This window comes from Oncorhynchus tshawytscha, linkage group LG33 (genome assembly GCF_018296145.1).
Source record: "Oncorhynchus tshawytscha isolate Ot180627B linkage group LG33, Otsh_v2.0, whole genome shotgun sequence".
Classification (NCBI taxonomy): Eukaryota; Metazoa; Chordata; class Actinopteri; order Salmoniformes; family Salmonidae; genus Oncorhynchus; species Oncorhynchus tshawytscha.
In genome coordinates, this window is record NC_056461.1 from 47,406,987 (window position 1) to 47,434,935 (window position 27,949).

At 44.1% G+C, this 27,949-nt stretch overlaps 1 protein-coding gene across 3 annotated transcripts in view; it reads left to right on the forward strand.

Moving 5' to 3' along the window:
* Positions 1–27,237, forward strand: part of ltn1 (listerin E3 ubiquitin protein ligase 1) — a 68,924-nt gene extending 41,687 nt beyond the window's left edge. For all 3 annotated transcript variants that reach the window (XM_042311083.1, XM_042311084.1, XM_042311085.1), the window contains exons 29-34: positions 5,268–5,454; positions 9,449–9,614; positions 9,832–10,052; positions 14,183–14,377; positions 17,970–18,137; positions 26,485–27,237. In XM_042311083.1, coding sequence (XP_042167017.1) covers positions 5,268–5,454; positions 9,449–9,614; positions 9,832–10,052; positions 14,183–14,377; positions 17,970–18,137; positions 26,485–26,547 — 1,000 coding nt within the window. In that variant the 3' untranslated portion in view covers positions 26,548–27,237. The remainder of the gene's footprint in view (positions 1–5,267; positions 5,455–9,448; positions 9,615–9,831; positions 10,053–14,182; positions 14,378–17,969; positions 18,138–26,484) is intronic.
* Positions 27,238–27,949: the final 712 nt, after the last annotated feature.

Sequence of the window (27,949 nt, forward strand, 5' to 3'; positions counted from 1 at the left end):
CATTTTTTTTAAATGCTAAAATATCTAAAAACCTGTTTTGGTTTTGTTATTATTGGGTATTGTGTATAGATTGATAAGGATAAAAAAAAAAAATCCCCCTTACTGACACTGAAACCTTTTTTTTAAATATTTTTTTTAAATGTGTGTATTTATTGAAAATTAAATACAGATATCTAATTTACATAAGTATTCACACCCCTGAGGCAATAGCTGTGAGTCTTTCTGGCTGAGTCTCTAAGAGCTTTTCCACACCTGGATTGGGCAACTTTTACCCATTTATTCTTTAGAAAATTCTTCAAGCTCTGTCACAATTGGTTGTTGATCGTTGCTAGGCAACCATTTCAAACAGATTTAAGTCAAAACTGTAACTCAGGAACATTCAGTGTCTTCTTGGTAAGTAACTCCAGTGTAGATTTGGCCTTGTGTTGTAGGTTATTGTCCTGCTGAAAGGTGAATTCGTCTCCCAGTGTCTGGTGGAAAGAAGACTGAACCAGGTTTTCTTCTAGGATTTTGTGCTGATTAAGCCTCATTCTGTTAATTTTTTATCCTGAAAACCCCCCCAGTTCCTTAACTATATGCCAGCCACCACTATGCTAGAAAATATAGAGAGTGGTACTCAGTAATTAACACAGTAATTTAACACTTTGTATTCAGGACAAAAAAAAAATTGTATTTTTTTTTTTACAATTTTAACTTTTAGACCACTTTTTATTTTTTACTTTACTACATTCCTAATAATAAAAAAAAAAAGGTCAAATTTACGCGGTTATCAAAAGAAGTTCCCTACTGCCTCTGATCTGGCAGACTCATTAATTAAACACACATGCTTGGTTTGTAAATGATGTTGGATGATGTTGATGTGCCCCTAGCGAACTGTCAAACTCTAGGTGGTATTCTGCCTACATGTGTTCCAAATATATATTACCTTTATTTAACTAGGCAAGTCAGTTAAGAACAAATTCTTATTTACAATGACGGCCTACCCCCGGGCCAAACCCGGACTACGCTGGGCCAATTGTGTGCCGCCATATGGGACTCCCAATCACGGCCGGGGTTGTGATACAGCCTGGAATCGAACCAGGGTGTCTGTAGTGACGCCCTCTAGCACGGAGATGCAGTTCCTTAGACCGCTGTGCCACTCGGGTGGCCCCAGTTAGCTTACGCACAGCTGTTCTCGGAGCACACTAGATAGCTAATTAGCACAGGTGGCCACCTCAGTCTTCTGTAGACAAGCGCTGTAACATGGAGTTATGGCCGTGTGGGAACCCCAACCCTATAAACGGTGTGTAGTAATTTAACCTTTTTTTAACGTTTTGGACTTTTATTTTCTTACTGACATGAAAGATAAAGACCTTATACTTCCAAAACTATACCGCATGTTAATGTTCAGTTAACCCACTGTTCCCTGGTAGGCTGTCATTGTAAATAAGAATTAGTTCTCCCTCTTATAGAAGACGCTTTCGTCCAATGACTCCTGTCTGATTGAATGTCATGTGTCATGTAATGGAACTGAGAGTCATGATCAAGAGCTAGCACCTGGCTATCCGTAAATAAATTAACTAGAAAATGGTGCCATCTGGTTTACTTAATGTAAGGAATTTGAAATAATTTATATTTGATATTTAAGTATATTTGAGCAATTACATTTACTTTTAATACCAAATATTTGGACTTTTACTCAAGTACTATTTTGCTTTAGTCATTATCGATTAAGTTATCTTGAACTTTTACTGCTGGCAACAGAGTTGGGAAGGACGCCTGTATCTTTGAAGTGACTGGACTTCTTTTATTTTGAACCATCTACTGGGAGGCAGGTAGCCTAGTGGTTAGAGTGTAGAGGTGGCAGGTAGCCTAGTGGTTAGAGTGTAGAGGTGGCAGGTAGCCTAGTGGTTAGAGTGTAGAGGCAGCGTAGCCTAGTGGTTAGAGTGTAGAGGAGGCAGGTAGCCTAGTGGTTAGAGTGTAGAGGAGGCAGGTAGCCTAGTGGTTAGAGTGTAGAGGAGGCAGGTAGCCTGTGGTTAGAGTGTAGAGGCAGGCCTAGTGGTTAGAGGTGTAGAGCCTAGTGGTTAGAGTGTAGAGGAGGCAGGTAGCCTAGTGGTTAGAGTGTAGAGGAGGCAGGTAGCCTAGTGGTTAGAGTGTGGCAGGTAGCCTAGTGGTTAGAGTGTAGAGGCGTAGCCTAGGGTTAGCCCTAGTGGTTAGAGTGTAGAGGCGGCAGGTAGCCTAGTGGTTAGAGTGTAGAGGAGGCAGGTAGCCTAGTGGTTAGAGTGTAGAGGCGGCAGGTAGCCTAGTGGTTAGAGTGTAGAGGCGGCAGGTAGCCTAGTGGTTAGAGTGTAGAGGAGGCAGGTAGCCTAGTGGTTAGAGTGTAGAGGAGGCAGGGTAGCCTAGTGGTTAGAGCGTAGAGGCGGCAGGTAGCCTAGTGGTTAGAGTGTAGAGGCGGCAGGGTAGCCTAGTGGTTAGAGTGTAGAGGCGGCAGGGTAGCCTAGTGGTTAGAGCGTGGAGGCGGCAGGGTAGCCTAGTGGTTAGAGTGTAGAGGCGGCAGGGTAGCCTAGTGGTTAGAGTGCAGGGTAGCCTAGTGGTTAGAGCGTAGCGGCAGGGTAGCCTAGTGGTTAGAGCGTAGAGGCGGCAGGGTAGCCTCGTGGTTAGAGCGTAGAGGCGGCAGGGTAGCCTCGTGGTTAGAGCGTAGAGGCGGCAGGGTAGCCTCGTGGTTAGAGCGTAGAGGCGGCAGGGTAGCCTCGTGGTTAGAGCGTAGAGGCGGCAGGGTAGCCTCGTGGTTAGAGCGGCAGGGTAGCCTCGTGGTTAGAGCGGCAGGGCGGCAGGGTAGCCTCGTGGTTAGAGCGTAGAGGCGGCAGGGTAGCCTAGTGGTTAGGCGGCAGGGTAGCCTCGTGGTTAGAGCGTAGAGGCGGCAGGGTAGCCTCAGTGGTTAGAGCGTAGAGGCGGCAGGGTAGCCTCGTGGTTAGAGCGTAGAGGCGGCAGGGTAGCCTAGTGGTTAGAGCGTAGAGGCGGCAGGGTAGCCTAGTGGTTAGAGCGTAGAGGCGGCAGGGTAGCCTAGTGGTTAGAGCGTAGAGGCGGCAGGTAGCCTAGTGGTTAGAGCGTAGAGGCGGCAGGGTAGCCTAGTGGTTAGAGCGTTGGGCCAGTGACCCGAAAGGTTTCTGGATCGAATCCCCGAGCTGACAAGGTAAAAAAAAAATATAATCTGTCGTTCTGCCCCCACTGTTCCCCGGTGGGCTGTCATTGTAAATAAGAATTAGTTCTAAACTGACTTGCCTAGTTAAAGGTTAAAGGTTAATTAAAACATTTATTTAAAAAAAATCTACCGTAGGTAGTAGGTGCCCGTCTTTGCGAAGGAAATTGGAAAACCGACCTGTTCTTAGGTCGAATCTGTATAAAATTCTCTCCTTGACTGAGGGCCCTGCAGGTCATTTTATCTGTGGGGTATAGAGATACGGTATTCATTCAAAAATCATGTTAAACTTCTTATTGTAAAAGCCACACAAAAAAAAAAAAAAACTAAATTTTATTCATTAAATTTTAAATTCAGGCTGTTTCACAACAAAATGTGGAAAAAGTCGAGGGGTGTGAATACTTTCTGAAGGCGATGTGTGTTCCTAAAATGTGTGTTTTCACGATGCCGGTGTGTGTATATCTGTATCGGTGTGTGTATATCTGTATCGGTGTGTGTATATCTGTATCGGTGTGTGTATATCTGTATCGGTGTATACAGTATGTCTGTTTATAAAACGGTGAGTTTGGATCTTGAATTCTGATTGGTTGCTAGATAGTTAGTCACGATAATTAATGCAAAATGCCATGATTCCCTAACTCCATTTCAAATGTCAATCCTCTGTCCCAGCCAGACATTCATAAACTCGCCCAGAAAAAAAAAGCTAGACATTATTCCCCCATGCTTCTTGCCCAGCATTTAGTTTGGTACAGCGGGGGTTAATATAATCATTTAGTTTGGTACAGCGGGGGTTAATATAATCATTTAGTTTGGTAGAGCGGGGGTTAATATAAGCATTTAGTTTGGTAGAGCGGGGGTTAATATAGCATTTAGTTTGGTACAGTGGGGGTTAATATAAGCATTTAGTTTGGTAAGCAGGGGTTAATATAGCATTTAGTTTGGTACAGCGGGGTTAATATAGCATTTAGTTTGGTACAGTGGGGTTAATATAGCATTTAGTTTGGTACAGCAAATATAGCATTTAGTTTGGTACAGTGGGGGTTAATATAAGCATTTAGTTTGGTACAGTGGGGGTTAATATAAGCATTTAGTTTGGTACAGAGGGGGTTAATATAGCATTTAGTTTGGTACAGGGGGTTAATATAAATCATTTTAGTTTGGTACAGCGGGGGTTAATATAGCTATTTTAGTTTGGTACAGTGGGGGTTAATAAATCTAGTATTTAGTTTGGTACAGCGGGGTTAATATAAATCTAGTATTTAGTTTGGTACAGCGGGGGTTAATATAAGCATTTAGTTTGGTACAGTGGGGGTTAATATAAGCATTTAGTTTGGTACATTTAGTTTGGTACAGCGGGGTTAATATAGCATTTAGTTTGGTACAGCGGGGGTTAATATAAATATAGTATTTAGTTTGGTACAGCGGGGGTTAATATTAACCTATTTAGTTTGGTACAGCGGGGGTTAATATAAATCTAGTATTTAGTTTGGTACAGCGGGGTTAATATAGCATTTAGTTTGGTACAGTTAATATAAACCCAGCATTTAGTTTGGTACAGCGGGGTTAATATAGCATTTAGTTTGGTACAGTGGGGGTTAATATAGCATTTAGTTTGGTACAGTGGGGGTTAATATAAGCATTTAGTTTGGTACAGCAGGGGTTAATATAAGCATTTAGTTTGGTACAGTGGGGGTTAATATAAGCATTTAGTTTGGTACAGCAGGGGTTAATATAAACATTTAGTTTGGTACAGTGGGGGTTAATATAGCATTTAGTTTGGTACAGTGGGGGTTAATATAAGCATTTAGTTTGGTACAGTGGGGGTTAATATAGCATTTAGTTTGGTACAGTGGGGGTTAATATAAGCATTTAGTTTGGTACTGGTATTACTAAATGCTAGGCTTAAACCTGGGAATTATCGTGTGATAACTCCCTCGTAAGGGCTGTTTCCCTTGGCTTTGCCTCTGACCGAAGAACAGACCTTAGTTGGGAGTTATTATGTGTGTTTGTGTGTGTGTGTGTATATTTAACTCTGTGCTTTCTGTGTGTGTGCTTGTGGGTGTGTGTGTGTATGTGTGTGTGTGTATAGGTCTCCCCCGGCAGCTCTGATGACCCTCCTGTCTACGTGTGAGGAGTTGTGTGAGAGCATCATGGTTGGAGTGTGTGTCGGGGAGTTTGCAGTGGTTCAACCTCTATCTGTGGAATACTCCTGTATCCTGGCCTACCTGCTGGCCTGGAAACTACTGCTGTCCTTCTTCAAGGCTTCTCCCTCCCATGTAAGTCTACAGCTGGAGTGAGTGAGTACCAGTTAGTACCAGTTAGTGAGTGAGTGAGTGCCAGTTAGTGAGTGAGTGCCAGTTAGTGAGTGAGTGAGTGCCAGTTAGTGAGTGAGTGAGTGCCAGTTAGTGAGTGAGTGCCAGTTAGTGAGTGAGTGCCAGTGAGTGAGTGAGTGCCAGTGAGTGAGTGAGTGCCAGTTAGTGAGTGAGTGCCAGTGAGTGAGTGAGTGCCAGTGAGTGAGTGAGTGCCAGTTAGGTTAGTGAGTGAGTGCCAGTGCCGGTGAGTGAGTGCCGTGACTGAGTGCCGGTTAGTGAGTGACTGAGTGCCGGTTAGTGAGTGACTGAGTGCCGGTTAGTGAGTGACTGAGTGCCGGTTAGTGAGTGACTGAGTGCCGGTTAGTGAGTGACTGAGTGCCGGTTAGTGAGTGACTGAGTGCCGGTTAGTGAGTGACTGAGTGCCGGTTAGTGAGTGACTGAGTGACTGAGTGCCGGTTAGTGAGTGACTGAGTGCCGGTTAGTGAGTGACTGAGTGCCGGTTAGTGAGTGACTGAGTGCCGGTTAGTGAGTGACTGAGTGCCGGTTAGTGAGTGACTGAGTGCCGGTTAGTGAGTGACTGAGTGCCGGTTAGTGACTGACTGAGTGCCGGTTAGTGACTGACTGACAGTGCCGGTTAGTGACTGACTGACAGTGCCGGTTAGTGACTGACTGACAGTGCCGGTTAGTGACTGACTGACAGTGCCGGTTAGTGACTGACTGACAGTGCCGGTTAGTGACTGACTGACAGTGCCGGTTAGTGACTGACTGACAGTGCCGGTTAGTGACTGACTGACAGTGCCGGTTAGTGACTGACTGACAGTGCCGGTTAGTGACTGACTGACAGTGCCGGTTAGTGACTGACTGACAGTGCCGGTTAGTGACTGACTGACAGTGCCGGTTAGTGACTGACTGACAGTGCCGGTTAGTGACTGACTGAGTGCCGGTTAGTGACTGACTGAGTGCCGGTTAGTGACTGACTGAGTGCCGGTGAGTGAGTGAGTGAGTGAGTGAGAGTGAGTGAGTGAGTGAGTGAGTGAGAGTGAGTGAGTGAGTGCCAGTGAGTGAGTGCCGGTGAGTGAGTGAGTGCCGGTGAGTGAGTGCCGGTTAGTGAGTGAGTGCCGGTGAGTGAGTGCCGGTTAGTGAGTGCCGGTTAGTGAGTGAGTGCCGGTTAGTGAGTGAGTGCCGGTGAGTGAGTGCCGGTTAGTGAGTGCAGTGAGTGAGTGCCGGTTAGTGCCGGTTAGTGAGTGAGTGCCGGTGAGTGAGTGAGTGCCGGTTAGTGAGTGCCAGTGTGAGTGCCGGTTAGTGAGTGAGTGAGTGCCGGTTAGTGAGTGAGTGAGTGAGTGCCGGTTAGTGAGTGAGTGAGTGCCAGTGAGTGAGTGAGTGCCGGTGAGTGAGTGAGTGCCGGTTAGTGAGTGAGTGAGTGAGTGAGTGAGTGCCGGTTAGTGAGTGAGTGAGTGCCGGTTAGTGAGTGAGTGAGTGCCGGTTAGTGAGTGAGTGAGTGAGTGAGTTCCGGTTAGTGAGTGAGTGAGTGAGTGAGTGCCGGTTAGTTAGTGAGTGAGTGAGTGCCGGTTAGTTAGTGAGTGAGTGAGTGCCGGTTAGTTAGTGAGTGAGTGAGTGAGTGCCGGTGAGTGAGTGAGTGAGTGAGTGAGTGAGTGAGTGAGTGAGTGAGTGAGTGAGTGCCGGTTAGTTAGTGAGTGAGTGAGTGGCGGTTAGTTAGTGAGTGAGTGAGTGCCGGTTAGTTAGTGAGTGAGTGAGTGCCGGTTAGTTAGTGAGTGAGTGAGTGAGTGCCAGTTAGTTAGTGAGTGAGTGCCAGTTAGTTAGTGAGTGAGTGCCAGTTAGTGAGTGAGTGAGTGCCAGTTAGTGAGTGAGTGAGTGCCAGTTAGTTAGTTGGTAACCCATCCCTTAGCGATTAATTGACACGTAAACAAACGTTATAATTATTCTGGTGTTCTGTGCAGTTCGCCCTGCATAAATAGTGATAAATCAATACACACGTACCATTTGCTGTGTAGGAGGTCGTTCTTTTACAATTTAATTATAGGTCGCCCCTTGTCTTTTATTCTAGGCTTTATCTAAACATTCCACAGATGGAAATACACAACAGACATTTAAGTTTCTCCTCAGCTTCATAATACCAGGGTATATCTGGTGGTCTGTCTCCATAATACCAGGGTATATCTGGTGGTCTGTCTCCTCAGCTACATAATACCAGGGTATATCTGGTGGTCTGTCTCCTCAGCTACATAATACCAGGGTATATCTGGTGGTCTGTCTCCTCATGACTACATAATACCAGGGTATATCTGGTGGTCTGTCTCCTCATGACTACATAATACCAGGGTATATCTGGTGGTCTGTCTCCTCATGACTACATAATACCAGGGTATATCTGGTGGTCTGTCTCCTCATGACTACATAATACCAGGGTATATCTGGTGGTCTGTCTCCTCATGACTACATAATACCAGGGTATATCTGGTGGTCTGTCTCCTCATGACTACATAATACCAGGGTATATCTGGTGGTCTGTCTCCTCGTGACTACATAATACCAGGGTATATCTGGTGGTCTGTCTCCTCATGACTACATAATACCAGGGTATATCTGGTGGTCTGTCTCCTCAGCTACATAATACCAGGGTATATCTGGTGGTCTTAATAATTTTGCACGCCCAATTTTTCAGTTTTTGATTTGTTAAAAAAGTTTGAAATATCCAATAAATGTCGTTCCACTTCATGATTGTGTCCCACTTGTTGTTGATTCTTCACAAAAAAATACAGTTTTATATCTTTATGTTTGAAGCCTGAAATGTGGCAAAAGGTCGCAAAGTTCAAGGGGGCCGAATACTTTCGCAATGCACTGTATATCTGGTTGTCTGTCTCCATAATGCCAGGCTATATCTGGTGGTCTATCTACATAATACCAGGGTATACAGTGGGGCAAAAAAGTATTTAGTCAGCCACCAATTGTGCAAGTTCTCCCACTTAAAAATATGAGAGAGGCCTGGAATTTTCATCATAGGTACACTTCAACTATGACGGACAAAATGAGGAAAAAAATCCAGAAAAACACATTGTAGCGCTGTAACATGGAGTTATGGCCGTGTGGGAACCCCAACCCTATAAACGGTGTGTAGTAATTTAACCTTTTTTACGTTTTGGACTTTTATTTTCTTGCTGACATGAAAGATAAAGACCTTATGCTTCCAAAACTATACCGCAAGCAGCGCTTGTTAATGTTCAGATTGAGCGTCGGGTCTCTTAAACAAATCTAAGTCTATAGCGAGGCTAGCTAGCCAGCCAGCTAAGTCTATAGCGAGGCTAGCTAGCCAGCCAGCTAAGTCTATAGCGAGGCTAGCTAGCCAGCCAGCTAAGTCTATAGCGAGGCTAGCTAGCCAGCCAGCTAAGCCTATAGCGAGGCTAGCTAGCCAGCCAGCTAAGTCTATAGCGAGGCTAGCTAGCCAGCTAAGTCTATAGCGAGGCTAGCTAGCCAGCCAGCTAACTCGCCAGGTATTCCCCAACAGGTCTTTTTGTTTACTGTCTTTCACCCTCACTGTATTCAGACTTTGGCTGCCTCTATTTACACGCCATCTCTAAGTTTATAAACTTGAAAATTGTACATTAAAACAGTTTAGGGTATGAGTCGATGTGCAGGGGTAATTGAGGTAGTTGTGTACATATAGGTAGTATTACCGTAACCCTGGTGTGAGTGTCGTATCGTTCCACCTTGTCCTCTAGAAAATCGGAAAAACTTCAAACTCGCTGTCAATTGTCTTTTTTCCTCGTTTCTCCCCTCCCCTCTCAAAGCTCACTGCAGGAGAGGATCCAGGGCCCTTCCTTCTGAACGTCGTTGAGCTTTGAGTAGGGAGGAAACAAGGAAACAAGGACAAAGGAAGGATTAGTGTGTCAGTCTACTCTCTCTATCTAAAGAAGCTGACCTGTGTGTTCTCTCTCTCTAGCTGCGTGTCCAGTACTCTCTCTATCTAAAGAAGTCCCTCCACAAGCTCCTCCTCCACCTGTTCAGACTGATGCCTGAAAACCCCGCCTACATCGGCCAGGGGGCGGAGCCTGTCTCCAAGGAGAACAAGACATTCTTCACAGAGAGCCTCTCTCTGGACGTCAACAGTGGGTAGCATACACACACACACACACACACACACACACACACTCTGTCTCTCTCTCTGTCACCCTCTCTCTCTGTCTCCTCTCTCTCACTCTCTCTCTCACTCTGTCTCTCTCACTCTGTCTGTCTGTCTCTCTCTCTTTCTGTCTCTAATTCTCTCTCTCTCTCTCTGTCTCTCTGTCTCTAATTCTCTGTCTCTCTCTCTGTCTTTCTCCACAGAGTCGTCTGGTATCCAATATGAGCTCTCCCACCTGGCGTGTTGTGTGTACTACAGTGCGGTACAGGACCTGCCTGCCATGGTTAGGTTGTGGTGGACCAGTCAGGAGAAGAGAGTTAGCCACACGGTGGATAAGTTCACAGGACGATACGTCTCGCCTGTCCTCTCTGCTCAGGAGATCTCCTCTGTACACGCCAGCACACAGACCTTCGACAGCATGACTGTGAGTAGGGGAGGGAGGGCGGGGGTGTGTGTGTGTGTGGTAGAGGGAGCCTTCAGAAAGTACCCATACCCCTTGACTTATTCCACATTTTTGTTTTTACTGCCTGAATTCAAAATGGATAAAAATGTACAGTTTTTTCTTTCTCGTAATAACAAAGTGAAAACATGTTTTGAGAAATGTTTGATAATTGAAAATGAAATACAGATAATCTAATTTACATAAGTATTCAAACCCCTTTTTTTGCTATGACACTCCAAATGGACACACCGGGTGCATCTCATTTCCTTTGATAATCCTTTGATAGGAGTTCCACCTGCAGGCCAATTTTAAATTGTTTGAGCACGATTTATATAGAAACACCTGGTGCATATCAGAGTAGAAACCATCTCATGAAGTCACAAGGGAACTGCCTGTAGCTCTCTGAGATGAGGCATATATCTGGGGGAGGGGTATAAAACCATTTGTTTATTATTATAATAATTTTTTTTAAGTTTCCAAGAGCACAGTGGTCGTCTCCATCACTGGGGAATTGGGAAAAATAATGAAACTAGCCAGTCGTCCAATCAAACTGAAGAACCGGGAAAGAAAGACTCTGATCGTGGAGGTGACCTGACCAGGAACCCAATGACCACACTGACATAACTACGGAGTTCCTTGGCTGAAATGGGAGAACCGGCCAAAAGGACACGGTCTCCGAAGTACTTCAGCAATCTGGACTTTATGGGAGAGTGGCCAGACGGAAGCCACTCCTGAGGAAAAAGGCACATGACATCACTTCCTGGAGTTTACAAAAAAAGGCACGTGAAAGACCGATCATTAGGCAAAAGATTCTGTGGTCTGAGGAGACAAAAATGTTACTCTTTGGCCTGAATGCATGCAAGCGCTATGTCTGGAGAAAACCAGGTACAGCGCTATGTCTGGGGAGAACCAGGTACAGCTCATCACCCATCTAACATCTATCCCTACTGTGAAGCATGGTGGTGGCAGCATCATGATGTGGGGATGCTTTTCATCGGCAGGGACTGGGAGACTGGTAAGGATAGAGGGGGAAATGAATGGAGCCAAATACAGGCAAATCCTTGATGCAAACGACCTTAGACTCGGGGCGAAGGTTCACATTCCAACAGGGCAATGACCCCGTTGCCAAAGCAACGCTGGAATGGCTTGAGAGCAAGAATGTTGAAAGTCCATGGAGTGGTCCAGCCAAAGCCCAGACTTGAATCCCATTGAAAATCTGTGGAAAGACTTGAAGATTGCTGTTCACCGTCTTTCCCCATCTAACTTAGAGCTTGAGAAAGAATCCAGATGTGTAAAGCTGATTGTCATACCAACGACAACAAAAGCTGTAAAATGCCGCTGAAGGTGTGAATACTTATATAAATTAGATGTTTTTTTCCTGGATATCATTTTCAATAAATAATTATGGCTGTAGCACAACAAAATGTGGAATAAGTCAAGGTGTATGAATACTATCTGAAGGCACTGTAACTACTGTTCCCTGAAGGAGGGAAACGAGCTACAACATAATATGGAGAGAGAGTCACACTCTCGCGACTTCAGTTGAAGGATACACGCCTGACAAAGCCAATGAACATCCGCGGCTCCCTAGAAGCTTTCCACAGATGATACGTTTAAGGTTCGGATTTATTCTTTCAATTTAAAAACAGCTCTTCACCAAGCCCAGGAACGGGCGGAGTAGGGGCATTAAACAGGCGCTCTAACTCATTTCATCTCCTTCAAGGAAGAGTAGTTATAGTCATAACGTTACGTTCCCTCTCATTCCGTCAACTTTGGTACAACATACTATGGGGAAATGCAATCACGGCCTAAGCCTACACCCAACGGATACTAAATGAAACGGCCCCTGTCAGACCCCCCCCCAGACCTGACCCACGCCAGATGTGGTGTTGCGTACACGACGTGCTGCCTAGTGACATTTGCCCTGTCCCCGTTGTAAGCACACTGGGTGCAGTGACATACAAGAGATTAAGAAACTCACCTCAGCACACATGTCTCCTATATTCAACCCATTAAACAGCTCAAAACGCTGCCAGACCCCTGGTTGACACCGCTAGGTAACCCTCGTCTCTTACTGCTGTATGTGAACGACTGGCCCGATTCGGTCTTATGTAGAAACATTTGAAATTGTGTGTTTTTTTTTTTACATTGGATAAAAGACAGAGCAAGAAAACGATATACGTTTACTGGGAAAGTATAAAATTGTAACCCCACTTGAGAAAATGACCCTTGAATGTTTTAGTCCACCTACTGGAGAGCTCTTCTTTTGTCTACACCACATTCAGCATCGTTCACACCCTCTTAAGCCTGACCCCCGCCCATTCAGCATCGTTCACACCCTCCTAAGCCTGAGCCCCACCCATCTCTTTAAGGATTTAAGGATCCACATGTGAGGCCATGTGCTAAACAGAGTACGGTAGTGTACTAAACAAGCAAAGATTTCAAGACTAAAGGCTGGTTTATACTTTGTGTGTTTTGTAAATTTAATCTGGAGTGCCAGAGTGTACATTTGTGAATTGAGAGCGTTGTCAGATTGTCCGGTCGTAAATTCAGTGTTTCGCTCTCTGAGCATTCAGCGCGCACACTGGACGCTCTGGCTGAGGAGTAGGGCTGATCCGACCGTTCTGACCTAACAACAGCAGTCAAGAACCCAAGCTAACTGGCTAACATTGGCTATCTTCTTCAAGACACAAATGAGAGAACACCTCACTCTGACCATTTTACTCTCCCGAGCAGAGCTGGTTAGGCTGTTGTCATGTTATCGAGAGCGTTGGTGTCTGTAACTGTGCTGCTGGCAACAATGTTATTACGTTTTTTTTTTTGCCAATGTCTACTGACACTGGTCATATTCAATGGGTGTTGAGCATTCGTAAATTCGTCAGTTAATTTGCGCTCAAATTTACCAACTAATCTTACGTCTATCAACAGTTGTCGCAGTGACATCATGAACATTCTATTGAAATGGTTACTTTCACCGAGTGACTAGGCAACAGGATAAACCATAAATAGAAATGGTTACTTTCACCGAGTGACTAGGCAACAGGATAAACCATAAATAGAAATGGTTACTTTCACCGAGTGACTAGGCAACAGGATAAACCATAAATAGAAATGGTTACTTTCACCGAGTGACTAGGCAACAGGATAAACCATAAATAGAAATGGTTACTTTCACCGAGTGACTAGGCAACAGGATAAACCATAAATAGAAATGGTTACTTTCACCGAGTGACTAGGCAACAGGATAAACCATAAATAGAAATGGTTACTTTCACCGAGTGACTAGGCAACAGGATAAACCATAAATAGAAATGGTTACTTTCACCGAGTGACTAGGCAACAGGATAAACCATAAATAGAAATGGTTACTTTCACCGAGTGACTAGGCAACAGGATAAACCATAAATAGAAATGGTTACTTTCCCCGAGTGACTAGGCAACAGGATAAACCATAAATAGAAATGGTTACTTTCACCGAGTGACTAGGCAACAGGATAAACCATAAATAGAAATGGTTACTTTCCCCGAGTGACTAGGCAACAGGATAAACCATAAATAGACGCAGCAGCGACGAGTAAAAAACTAGTTTGTGCAAAAAGGTTCAATGCAGAAAGTTTGGTTAGATATTTGGTTAACTATTTGGTTAACTATTTGGTTAACTATTTGGTTAACTATTTGGTTAACTATTTGGTTAACTATTTGGTTAATATTTGGTTAGATATTTGGTTAACTATTTGGTTAACTATTTGGTTAACTATTTGGTTAGATATTTGGTTAGATATTTGGTTAGATATTTGGTTAACTATTTGGTTAACTATTTGGTTAGATATTTGGTTAGATATTTGGTTAACTATTTGGTTAGATATTTGGTTAACTATTTCACTAGGTGTAGAAGTCTCATGGCTTGGGGGTAGAAGCTGTTCAGGGTCCTATTGGCTCCTTTTGGTACCACTGGCCGTATGGTAGCAGAGAGAACAGTCGAACTCACACAATCTGAGAGTTTAAATCTTTTGTTGTTGTTGTCTCTGTCCAGGTCAGTGGAGGATATCATCAACGGAGAGGAGTTAACTCCTCTCTCTTTCTCCGTCTCTCTCTCCCCCCCTGTGTCCCAGGTGAAGGCTCGTTCAGCAGCGCGGGAGGTGATCGCCACCTACTCAGTAGATGATATCTTCATAGAGCTGGTGATCCAGCTACCACAGAACTATCCTCTAGGCTCGATCACAGTAGAGAGCGGCAGGAGGGTGGGGGTCGCTGTACAACAATGGAGGAACTGGATGTTACAGCTCAGTACATACCTCACACACCAGGTAACACACACACACCAGGTAACACACACACACCAGGTAACACACACACACCAGGTAACACACACACACCAGGTAACACACACACACCAGGTAACACACACACACACCAGGTAACACACACACACCAGGTAACACACACACACCAGGTAACACACACACACCAGGTAACACACACACACACACACCAGGTAACACACACACACACCAGGTAACACACACACACACAGGTAACACACACACACACACCAGGTAACACACACACACACACCAGGTAACACACACACACACACACACCAGGTAACACACACACACACACACACCAGGTAACACACACACACACACACACCAGGTAACACACACACACACACACCAGGTAACACACACACACACACCAGGTAACACACACACACACACACCAGGTAACACACACACACACACACACACCAGGTAACACACACACACACACACCAGGTAACACACACACACACACACACCAGGTAACACACACACACACACAGGTAACACAGGTAACACACACACACACCAGGTAACACACACACACACACCAGGTAACACACACACACACACACACACCAGGTAACACACACACACACACACACACCAGGTAACACACACACACACACCAGGTAACACACACACACACCAGGTAACACACACACACACACACCAGGTAACACACACACACACCAGGTAACACACACACACACACAGGTAACACACACACACACACAGGTAACACACACACACACACACCACACCAGGTAACACACACACACCAGGTAACACACACACACACACACCAGGTAACACACACACACACACAGGTAACACACACACACACACACCAGGTAACACACACACACACACCAGGTAACACACACACATACACCAGGTAACACAGACACACACACACACCAGGTAACACACACACACACACACACACACCAGGTAACACACACACACCAGGTAACACACACACACACCAGGTAACACACACACACACCAGGTAACACACACACACACACCAGGTAACACACACACACACCACCAGGTAACACACACACACACAGGTAACACACACACACACACCAGGTAACACACACACACACACACACCAGGTAACACACACACACACACACACACACCAGGTAACACACACACACACCACACACACCAGGTAACACACACACACACACACACACAGGTAACACACACACACACACACCAGGTAACACACACACACACACACACACACACCAGGTAACACACACACAACACACACCAGGTAACACACACACACACACACCAGGTAACACACACACACACACACCAGGTAACACACACACACCAGGTAACACACACACACACCAGGTAACACACACACACACACACACCAGATAACACACACACACACACACACCAGGTAACTAACACACACACACTCACACACACACACACACACACACACACCAGGTAACACACACACACACACACACACACACACACACACACACCAGGTAACACACACACACACACCAGGTAACACACACACACACACACCAGGTAACACACACACACACACACACAGGTAACACACACACACACACACACACACACCAGGTAACACAAACACACACACACCAGGTAACACACACACACACACCAGGTAACACACACACACACACACACCAGGTAACACAAACACACACACACCAGGTAACACACACACACACACACACACACACAGGTAACACAAACACACACACACCAGGTAACACACACACACACACCAGGTAACACAAATACACACACACACCAGGTAACACACACACCAGGTAACACACACACACACACACACAGGTAACACAAACAGGTAACACACACACACACACACACACAGGTAACACAAACACACACACACCAGGTAACACACACACACACACCAGGTAACACAAATACACACACACACCAGGTAACACACACACACACACACCAGGTAACACAAACACACACACACCAGGTAACACAACACACACACACCAGGTAACACAAACACACACACACCAGGTAACACAAACACACACACACCAGGTAACACAAACACACACACACCAGGTAACACACACACACACACACACCAGGTAACACACACACACACACACCAGGTAACACACACACCAGGTAACACAAACACACACACACCAGGTAACACACACACACACCAGGTAACACACACACACACACACCAGGTAACACACACACACCAGGTAACACACACACACACCAGGTAACACACACACACACCAGGTCGCCATCAATAATGTGTGGTCCCTGGTCATGACCCCTTCTAGGGGAGTTTGGATGTGAAAAAAACACATGGGCATTTTTACACTGCCCACGCGTGCTCTTGTGTGAAACAGGACAACTATAAGCACCCTCCTGTGTGCACGCGTGTGTGTGTGTGTGTGTATATATACACCCTCAAAACTTGAGACATCTGTGGCATTGTGTTGTGTGACAAAACTGCACATTTTAGAGTGGCCTTTTATTGTCCCCAGCACAAGGTGCACCAGATATGCCTCACCTGTCAGGTGGATGTATCTATTATCTTGGCAAAGGAGAAATGTTCACTAACAGGGAGGTAAACAACATTTTTTGAGAAATATGCTTTTTGTGCGTATGGAACATTTCTGGGATGTTTTTATTTTTATCCCAGCTCATGAAACATGAGACCAACTCTTTATATGTTTTGTTGTGTGTGTGATATATATATATATATATACACACACTACATGACCAAAAAGTATGTTGACACCTGCTCGTCGAACATCTCATTCCAAAATCATGGGCATTAATATATGACTGACTACCTCTTGAAGCTGGTTGAGAGAAGCGTGTGGGCGTGTGCAAATCTGTCAAGACAAAGCTACTTTGAAGAATCTAAAATATATTTTGTTTTTTTTAACCTTTTTTTTGGTTACTACATGATTCCATATGTGTTACTTCATAGTTGTGATGTCTTCACTATTATTCTACAATGTAGAAAATAGTAAAAAATAAAGAAAAACCCTGGAATGAGTAGGTGTGTCCAAACTTTTGACCAGGTACTGTGTATATATAATATATATTTATTTTTACAAATTTGTAACCCTTTTTTGTTGTAGGCACAAAACGATCTTCCATTTGTTTAAAAAAAAACGGTCCAGGTTACCTTCAGACAAGTCCTATGACACTTGTAGGGGTCGTAGAGTCTCCCCTTTCCATTGAGGGGTCCCCTCACACTTGTAGGGGTCGTAGAGTCTCCCCTTTCCATTGAGGGGTCACCACACACTTGTAGGGGTCGTAGAGTCTCCCCTTTCCATTTTCCATTGAGGGGTCCCCCCTTTCCATTGAGGGGTCACCTCACACTTGTAGGGGTTGGAGTCTCCCCTTTCCATTGAGGGGTCACCTCACACTTGTAGAGGTCGTAGAGTCTCCCCTTTCCATTGAGGGGTCACCACACACTTGTGCTTTGTTAAGTGCTGCGCTATGTAAGTATCATGTTCCCCGTCTCTCTTTTTGTTGATGATAGAACGGCAGTATAATGGAGGGCCTGGCTCTGTGGAAGACCAACGTGGATAAGAGGTTCGAGGGAGTAGAGGATTGTATGATCTGTTTCTCTGTTATCCATGGATCCAACTACTCTCTGCCCAAGAAGGCCTGCCGCACCTGCAAGAAAAAGTTCCACTCTGCCTGTCTGGTGAGAGACTGATATTCACACAGGACAACACACACACACACACACACGCAAACTGCAATACAAGAGAACACCAAGGCATATAGGTTATGACACATACACACACACAACTTTACAGTTTGGGCTGTTGTGGGGACCGTACTAATGCCACACCGGCGGTCACGAGTCATGAAGGCAGTCAAATTCCACATGACCGTTTAGTCACGGTAATTAGGCTTCTCCGAGTTGTGATGCTGCTGATGGTCATTAGTAGCCTACCGACCCTGCTAACTGCCTGGTACTCAGCACTCTATTGTCCCTCTAATCACTCTGACATCAATACAAATGTATTTGAAAAAAATCTAACAATACATGAGACCCCATGAGCTCGTGTTCCTCAAACAGAGTGATGGCCTCTACTAAAAAGAAGAGGATCCCATCAGCTTTCTATGGGCTAGGCTTACTATATTTATTTCTCAACTTTCCTAGTATTAAGCACATTGCTTCTCTTTACAACAGGAGTACCTGGCTGGCATGAAAATAAACCACCAAAAAAAGCATTCTCCGTTTGCTATTTAAGTGCATAGATGACACGTATTTATCCCGCTGACCCTGTTTCAAGACAGGTGTGATAATGGTCCATTCTAAATCAAAACAAATGTCACACATATATTATTTAGTATATGTAAAGACAAGATTAAATAAAGAATAGTCTGATGGGTAACAATATTAGCCTATCACTTGTGAATTATATATTATCACTTGTGAAGGATGCCCAGAATAAGAAACAAAGCCTTTTTTTTTTTGGTAACTTGTTCGCATCATAGTCACACCTCATGTAGCCTCGCCCATTCTGTCCTATCAAGCAAAAAGGCAGTAACTGCTCAGAGTGGAACTGAGAAAAAGTGCTTTTAATTTACCTTTGGTTTCACAGTAACTTTATCCAGTTACTGGCTAACATGACCCCCATTGTCTCCTAAACACAATACGAGGCAGGATACTTGTCCACATGATTATGCATGTATTTAATGTAGCAAATGAGCAGCCGTTTCTGCCTTTTCGCTCTGTAGGGCAGTATAGGGCAATATGTTTTAATTAGGTTTGTATCACAACTGACGTGGCCAAATAACCTTAAAATGGAGCACATGAATCCGCTTTACAAGGGGTGTAGAGTCTAACTGGCATATATATACATATATAAGCAACGTGTGAGTTTCAACATTTGGAGAAGATAATTCTCACCATTCAAATGCACCTTTTATAATAAAATATAATAAAGCATCACATGTAATATCTTATTTGCGGTCACTTTTGATAATGGTGTTTTACGCTAATTGAACATTCGCGCTTATATCCTACTGCCGTGTTCGCATTGCTACGCTTATAATGTGGGGAAATATCCTGACAGTTTATCATTTTAAGCTAAGTGTTCTGATCTGTTGTATTCGCCTCATTGGGTAAAACAGTTTAGTTTTTCATGCTAGTGGTTGTATTCATTTGGGATCGATCGCATCCCACAACTGTCCCAGACGATGTTTGGAATATTTATTTCTCGTATGGAATAGGTTGACTTTTGTGCTATTGGGGGGGGCATAGGTACTATTTGTACTATTGGGGGGGGATAGGTACTATTTGTACTATTGGGGGGGATAGGTACTATTTGTACTATTGGGGGATAGGTACTATTTGTGCTATTGGGGGATAGGTACTATTTGTACTATTGGGGGATAGGTACTATTTGTACTATTGGGGGGGGATAGGTACTATTTGTGCTATTGGGGGATAGGTACTATTTGTACTATTGGGGGATAGGTACTATTTGTACTATTGGGGGATAGGTACTATTTGTACTATTGGGGGGATAGGTACTATTTGTACTATTGGGGGATAGGTACTATTTGTACTATTGGGGGATAGGTACTATTTGTACTATTGGGGGGGATAGGTACTATTTGTGCTATTGGGGGATAGGTACTATTTGTACTATTGGGGGGGGGGGGCATAGGTACTATTTGTACTATTGGGGGATAGGTACTATTTGTACTATGGGGGATAGGTACTATTTGTGCTATTGGGGGTATGTACTATTTGTGCTATTGGGGGGGAGGTACTATTTGTACTATTGGGGGGGATAGGTACTATTTGTACTATAGGGGGGATAGGTACTATTTGTACTATTGGGGGGGATAGGTACTATTTGTACTATTGGGGGTGGATAGGTACTATTTGTACTATTGGGGGATAGGTACTATTTGTACTATTGGGGGATAGGTACTATTTGTACTATTGGGGGGATAGGTACTATTTGTACTATTGGGGGGATAGGTACTATTTGTACTATTGGGGGGGGGGATAGGTACTATTTGTACTATTGGGGGGGATAGGTACTATTTGTACTATTGGGGGGATAGGTACTATTTGTACTATTGGGGGGGATAGGTACTATTTGTACTATTGGGGGATAGGTACTATTTGTGCTATTGGGGGGATAGGTACTATTTGTACTATTGGGGGGCATAGGTACTATTTGTACTATTGGGGGATAGGTACTATTTGTACTATGGGGGGATAGGTACTATTTGTGCTATTGGGGGATATGTACTATTTGTGCTATTGGGGGAGAGGTACTATTTGTACTATTGGGGGGGATAGGTACTATTTGTACTATTGGGGGGGATAGGTACTATTTGTACTATTGGGGGGGATAGGTACTATTTGTACTATTGGGGGGATAGGTACTATTTGTACTATTGGGGGGGGATAGGTACTATTTGTACTATTGGGGGATAGGTACTATTTGTACTATTGGGGGGGATATGTACTATTTGTACTATTGGGCGGGGATATGTACTATTTGTACTATTGGGGGATAGGTACTATTTGTACTATGGGGGGGATAGGTACTATTTGTACTATGGGGGATAGGTACTATTTGTGCTATTGGGGGATAGGTACTATTTGTGCTATTGGGGGGGGCATAGGTACTATTTGTACTATTGGGGGGGATAGGTACTATTTGTACTATTGGGGGATAGGTACTATTTGTACTATTGGGGGGGGATAGGTACTATTTGTACTATTGGGCGGGGATATGTACTATTTGTACTATTGGGGGATAGGTACTATTTGTACTATGGGGGATAGGTACTATTTGTACTATGGGGGGATAGGTACTATTTGTGCTATTGGGGGATAGGTACTATTTGTGCTATTGGGGGGGGATAGGTACTATTTGTACTATTGGGGGGATAGGTACTATTTGTACTATTGGGGGGATAGGTACTATTTGTACTATTGGGGGGATAGGTACTATTTGTACTATTGGGGGATAGGTACTATTTGTACTATGGGGGATAGGTACTATTTGTACTATGGGGGGATAGGTACTATTTGTACTATGGGGGATAGGTACTATTTGTGCTATTGGGGGATAGGTACTATTTGTGCTATTGGGGGGATAGGTACTATTTGTGCTATTGGGGGGTAGGTACTATTTGTACTATTGGGGGGATAGGTACTATTTGTGCTATTGGGGGGGATAGGTACTATTGGGGGGGATAGGTACTATTTGTACTATTGGGGGCGGATAGGTACTATTTGTACTATTGGGGGCGGATAGGTACTATTTGTGCTATTGGGGTAGGTACTATTTGTGCTATTGGGGGTAGGTACTATTTGTACTATTGGGGGATAGGTACTATTTGTACTATTGGGGGGGATAGGTACTATTTGTACTATTGGGGGATAGGTACTATTTGTACTATTGGGGGATAGGTACTATTTGTACTATTGGGGGGATAGGTACTATTTGTGCTATTGGGGGGGCATAGGTACTATTTGTGCTATTGGGGGGGGCATAGGTACTATTTGTACTATTGGGGGGGGATAGGTACTATTTGTACTATTGGGGGATAGGTACTATTTGTACTATTGGGGGATAGGTACTATTTGTACTATGGGGGATAGGTACTATTTGTACTATGGGGGATAGGTACTATTTGTACTATGGGGGGATAGGTACTATTTGTACTATGGGGGATAGGTACTATTTGTGCTATTGGGGGGATAGGTACTATTTGTGCTTGTGCTGGGGGGGATAGGTACTATTTGTACTATTGGGGGGATAGGTACTATTTGTACTATTGGGGGGGATAGGTACTATTTGTACTATTGGGGGGGATAGGTACTATTGGGGGGGATAGGTACTATTTGTACTATTGGGGGGATAGGTACTATTTGTACTATTGGGGGATAGGTACTATTTGTACTATTGGGGGATAGGTACTATTTGTACTATTGGGGGATAGGTACTATTTGTACTATGGGGGATAGGTACTATTTGTACTATTGGGGGATAGGTACTATTGGGGGGATAGGTACTATTGGGGGGATAGGTACTATTTGTACTATTGGGGGGATAGGTACTTTGTACTATTGGGGGGATAGGTACTATTTGTACTATTGGGGGAGATAGGTACTATTTGTACTATTGGGGGATAGGTACTATTTGTACTATTGGGGGATAGGTACTATTTGTACTATTGGGGGGGGATAGGTACTATTTGTACTATTGGGGGATAGGTACTATTTGTACTATTGGTGGGGGATAGGTACTATTTGTACTATTGGGGGGGATAGGTACTATTTGTACTATTGGGGGTAGGTACTATTTGTACTATTGGGGGGGTAGGTACTATTTGTACTATTGGGGGGGGTAGGTACTATTTGTACTATTGGGGCGGGGGATAGGTACTATTTGTACTATTGGGGGGGATAGGTACTATTTGTACTATTGGGGGGGGTAGGTACTATTTGTACTATTGGGGGATAGGTACTATTTGTACTATTGGGGGATAGGTACTATTTGTACTATTGGGGGATAGGTACTATTTGTACTATTGGGGGATAGGTACTATTGGGGGGATAGGTACTATTTGTACTATTGGGGGGATAGGTACTATTTGTACTATTGGGGGGGATAGGTACTATTTGTACTATTGGGGGGATAGGTACTATTGGGGGGATAGGTACTATTGGGGGGGGGGATAGGTACTATTTGTACTATTGGGGGGGGATAGGTACTATTGGGGGGGATAGGTACTATTTGTACTATTGGGGGATAGGTACTATTTGTACTATTGGGGGATAGGTACTATTTGTACTATTGGGGGATGGGTACTATTGGGGGGATAGGTACTACTTGTACTATTGGGGGATAGGTACTTTGTACTATTGGGGGGATAGGTACTCTTTGTACAATGGGGGATAGGTACTATTTGTACTATTGGGGGGGATAGGTACTATTTGTACTATTGGGGGATAGGTACTATTTCTACTATGGGGGGGATAGGTACTATTTGTACTATTGGGGGATAGGTACTATTTGTACTATTGGGGGGTACTATTTGTACTATTGGGGGGATAGGTACTATTTGTACTATTGGGGGGTAGGTACTATTTGTACTATTGGGGGGTATGTACTATTTGTACTATTGGGGGGGGATAGGTACTATTTGTACTATTGGGGGGGGATAGGTACTATTTGTACTATTGGGGGGGATAGGTACTATTTGTACTATTGGGGGATAGGTACTATTTGTACTATTGGGGGATAGGTACTACTTGTACTATTGGGGGGGATAGGTACTATTTGTACTATTGGGGGGATAGGTACTATTTGTACTATTGGGGGATAGGTACTATTTGTACTATTGGGGGGGATAGGTACTACTTGTACTATTGGGGGATAGGTACTACTTGTACTATTGGGGGATAGGTACTATTTGTGCTATTGGGGGGGATAGGTACTATTTGTACTATTGGGGGGTAGGTACTATTTGTACTATTGGGGGGGGTAGGTACTATTTGTACTATTGGGGGGGGTAGGTACTATTTGTACTATTGGGGCGGGGGGGATAGGTACTATTTGTACTATTGGGGGATAGGTACTATTTGTACTATTGGGGGGTAGGTACTATTTGTACTATTGGGGGGATAGGTACTATTTGTACTATTGGGGGGGATAGGTACTATTTGTACTATTGGGGGATAGGTACTATTTGTACTATTGGGGGGATAGGTACTATTGGGGGGATAGGTACTATTTGTACTATTGGGGGGGGATAGGTACTATTTGTACTATTGGGGGATAGGTACTATTTGTACTATTGGGGGGGATAGGTACTATTGGGGGATAGGTACTATTGGGGGGGGATAGGTACTATTGGGGGGATAGGTACTATTTGTACTATTGGGGGGATAGGTACTATTGGGGGATAGGTACTATTTGTACTATTGGGGGATAGGTACTATTTGTACTATTGGGGGATAGGTACTATTTGTACTATTGGGGGATGGGTACTATTGGGGGATAGGTACTACTTGTACTATTGGGGGATAGGTACTTTGTACTATTGGGGGATAGGTACTCTTTGTACTATGGGGGGATAGGTACTATTTGTACTATTGGGGGATAGGTACTATTTGTACTATTGGGGGGGATAGGTACTATTTCTACTATTGGGGGATAGGTACTATTTGTACTATTGGGGGGGATAGGTACTATTTGTACTATTGGGACTATTTGTACTATTGGGGGGATAGGTACTATTTGTACTATTGGGGGGGGTAGGTACTATTTGTACTATTGGGGGGGTATGTACTATTTGTACTATTGGGGGATAGGTACTATTTGTACTATTGGGGGATAGGTACTATTTGTACTATTGGGGGGGATAGGTACTATTTGTACTATTGGGGGGTACTATTTGTACTATTGGGGGATAGGTACTACTTGTACTATTGGGGGATAGGTACTATTTGTACTATTGGGGGGATAGGTACTATTTGTACTATTGGGGATAGGTACTACTTGTACTATTGGGGGATAGGTACTACTTGTACTATTGGGGGATAGGTACTATTTGTGCTATTGGGGGGGATAGGTACTATTTGTACTATTGGGGGGGGATAGGTACTATTTGTACTATTGGGGGGGGATAGGTACTATTTGTACTATTGGGGGGGGATAGGTACTATTTGTACTATTGGGGGGGGATAGGTACTATTTGTACTATTGGGGGGGGATAGGTACTATTTGTACTATTGGGGGGTTAGGTACTATTTGTACTATTGGGGGGGGATAGGTACTATTTGTACTATTGGGGGGAGGTACTATTTGTACTATTGGGGGGGGGGGTACTATTTGTACTATTGGGTGGGGGATAGGTACTATTTGTACTATTGCGGGGGATAGGTACTATTTGTACTATTGGGGGGGGATAGGTACTATTTGTACTATTGGGGGGGATAGGTACTATTTGTACTATTGGGGGGGATAGGTACTATTTGTACTATTGGGGGATAGGTACTATTTGTACTATTGGGGGATAGGTACTATTTGTACTATTGGGGGGGATAGGTACTATTTGTACTATTGGGGGATAGGTACTATTTGTACTATTGGGGGGGATAGGTACTATTGACATAGGCTAGTGCTTTTGTTGTTCATTAGGCCTACTCTTCTCGTTGGCTGACCAAAAGTGGCCAGTTCTTCCAATATCTTCAATAAGTACCTCAGATTTAGATAAGAACAAGCACAGTTGCGTCCCCCGATTCGTCTGTTCTCACTTGTTGCCTGTGAGAAAGACCTGATCACGTGACGGAGAACCGTGTGAGTGAGAGGCGCTTCGGACAACGCAGGACTCTTGGGGAGAAGGGAACAGCGCAGGACTCTTGGGGAGAAGGGAACAGCGCAGGACCCTTGGGGAGAAGGGAACAGCGCAGGACCCTTGGGGAGAAGGGAACAGCGCAGGACTCTTGGGGAGAAGGGAACAGCGCAGGACCCTTGGGGAGAAGGGAACAACTCAGCACTCCGGGCAGCAAAAAGGCCTTTTTTTTAGGGTGCATTACGGCCACAAAGGGAATTCGAGGCATCATCATTTTATTCAGCTTTGTTCAATTGTATTTTTGATAGTATAAAATAATATAAAATAATTCCACGGAATTGTAAGCAAATCTTGTCTGTTAAATGAACAGCCATTTGGCATGGACAACTCAGAGCATCCTGTTCTGTTCTTCTGAAATAGACTACATTTTCTTCATGTCATGTTTCTATAGACCTGTCTAAAATAAATAATGGATTTATTGTGAAGGCGTAGGCTAAATTACATGGATTTATTAGTCTTTTTAACATGGCTTGTTGTCTATATGTGGAAGCCCAGGAGTTTCTAAATGTGTTTGTTAATTAACGGTCAATTACCATGAGACTGACCTGTTATTTGCTTTACAATCACCAGCTGACAACATTTTGTGACCGCCACAGCCCTGATCATTATCACGTTACTCATACTCTCTCTCTTCTCTTCTCCAGTACAAGTGGTTTACCTCTAGCAACAAGTCCACCTGCCCTCTGTGTAGAGAGACCTTCTTCTAGCAACAAGTCCACCTGCCCTCTGTGTAGAGAGACCTTCTTCTAGCAACAAGTCTACCTGCCCTCTGTGTAGAGAGACCTTCTCCTAGCAACAAGTCCACCTGCCCTCTGTATAGACCTTCTCCTAGCAACAAGTCCACCTGCCCTCTGTGTAGAGAGACCTTCTTCTAGCAACAAGTCTACCTGCCATCTGTATAGACCTTCTCCTAGCAACAAGTCCACCTGCCCTCTGTGTAGAGAGACCTTCTTCTAGCAACAAGTCTACCTGCCCTCTGTGTAGAGAGACCTTCTCCTAGCAACAAGTCCACCTGCCCTCTGTGTAGAGAGACCTTCTCCTAGCAACAAGTCCACCTGCCCTCTGTGTAGAGAGACCTTCTCCTAGCAACAAGTCCACCTGCCCTCTGTGTAGAGAGACCTAATTGAAACTATGATACCATGGATACACAGAGTCACTGTTCCGTTGCTATGGATGCACAGAGACAGTTTTGGTTGTATATTTGTATGTATCTCTCACCACAACCTTCTTATAGATCAGTGCTTCCCAATAGTTTTATCCTCGGGACCCAAATTGATCCAGGTTTTCTGTCTCGATCCAATATTCACATTGTGATTTTCTTGTTGTTGTTGACAAAATGCAATTTGGAAAACAATTTTTAAATATTATTTTGACAGTAAATGTCGCAATTATATTTAGATTCCCCCTTTTGTCATTAATTCCATATTGCTCACGATCTTGACGAAGAATATTATATTATTATTATAATATACAAACTCACCCCATCTGCTAAATCACACTGCTAATAGCTTTATATTGGTAAATACTGAGATTGAAGAAAAATTAAATTTTCAAAGAATTAAAATGATTTAAATGTAACGATAATCTTTTACATACCTTCTACCTGGTATTAGTTGTTTCATTTCAGACGAGTATCTCAACAACAACAACAACAACAAATCCCCCCCCCAAAAAATGTAAAATAAATAAATACATATTTTCAGTCAGACACCATTCAAAACCTTTTGGGTTACGACCCAACAGTTGGCAACCACCGCTAATAGAAGCTCTTTTGACAGCGGTTGTAACTCGAGCTAAGAGTTGAATAGTAAAGATATGTTTTTTAGACGTAATAATGTTTTATGTCCAGTAGCCAATGAGTTCCAAGGAGCCAGGAATTGGATCAGCTCTGACGGTGACGGGACAGACGGAGGACTGGAGGACAGACGGAGGACTGGAGGACAGACTGGGGACTGGAGGACAGACTGGGGACTGGAGGACAGACTGGGGACTGGAGGGCAGACGGGGGACTGGAGGGCAGACGGGGGACTGGAGGGCAGACGGGGGGACTGGAGGGCAGACGGGGGACTGGAGGGCAGACGGGGGGACTGGAGGGCAGACGGGGGACTG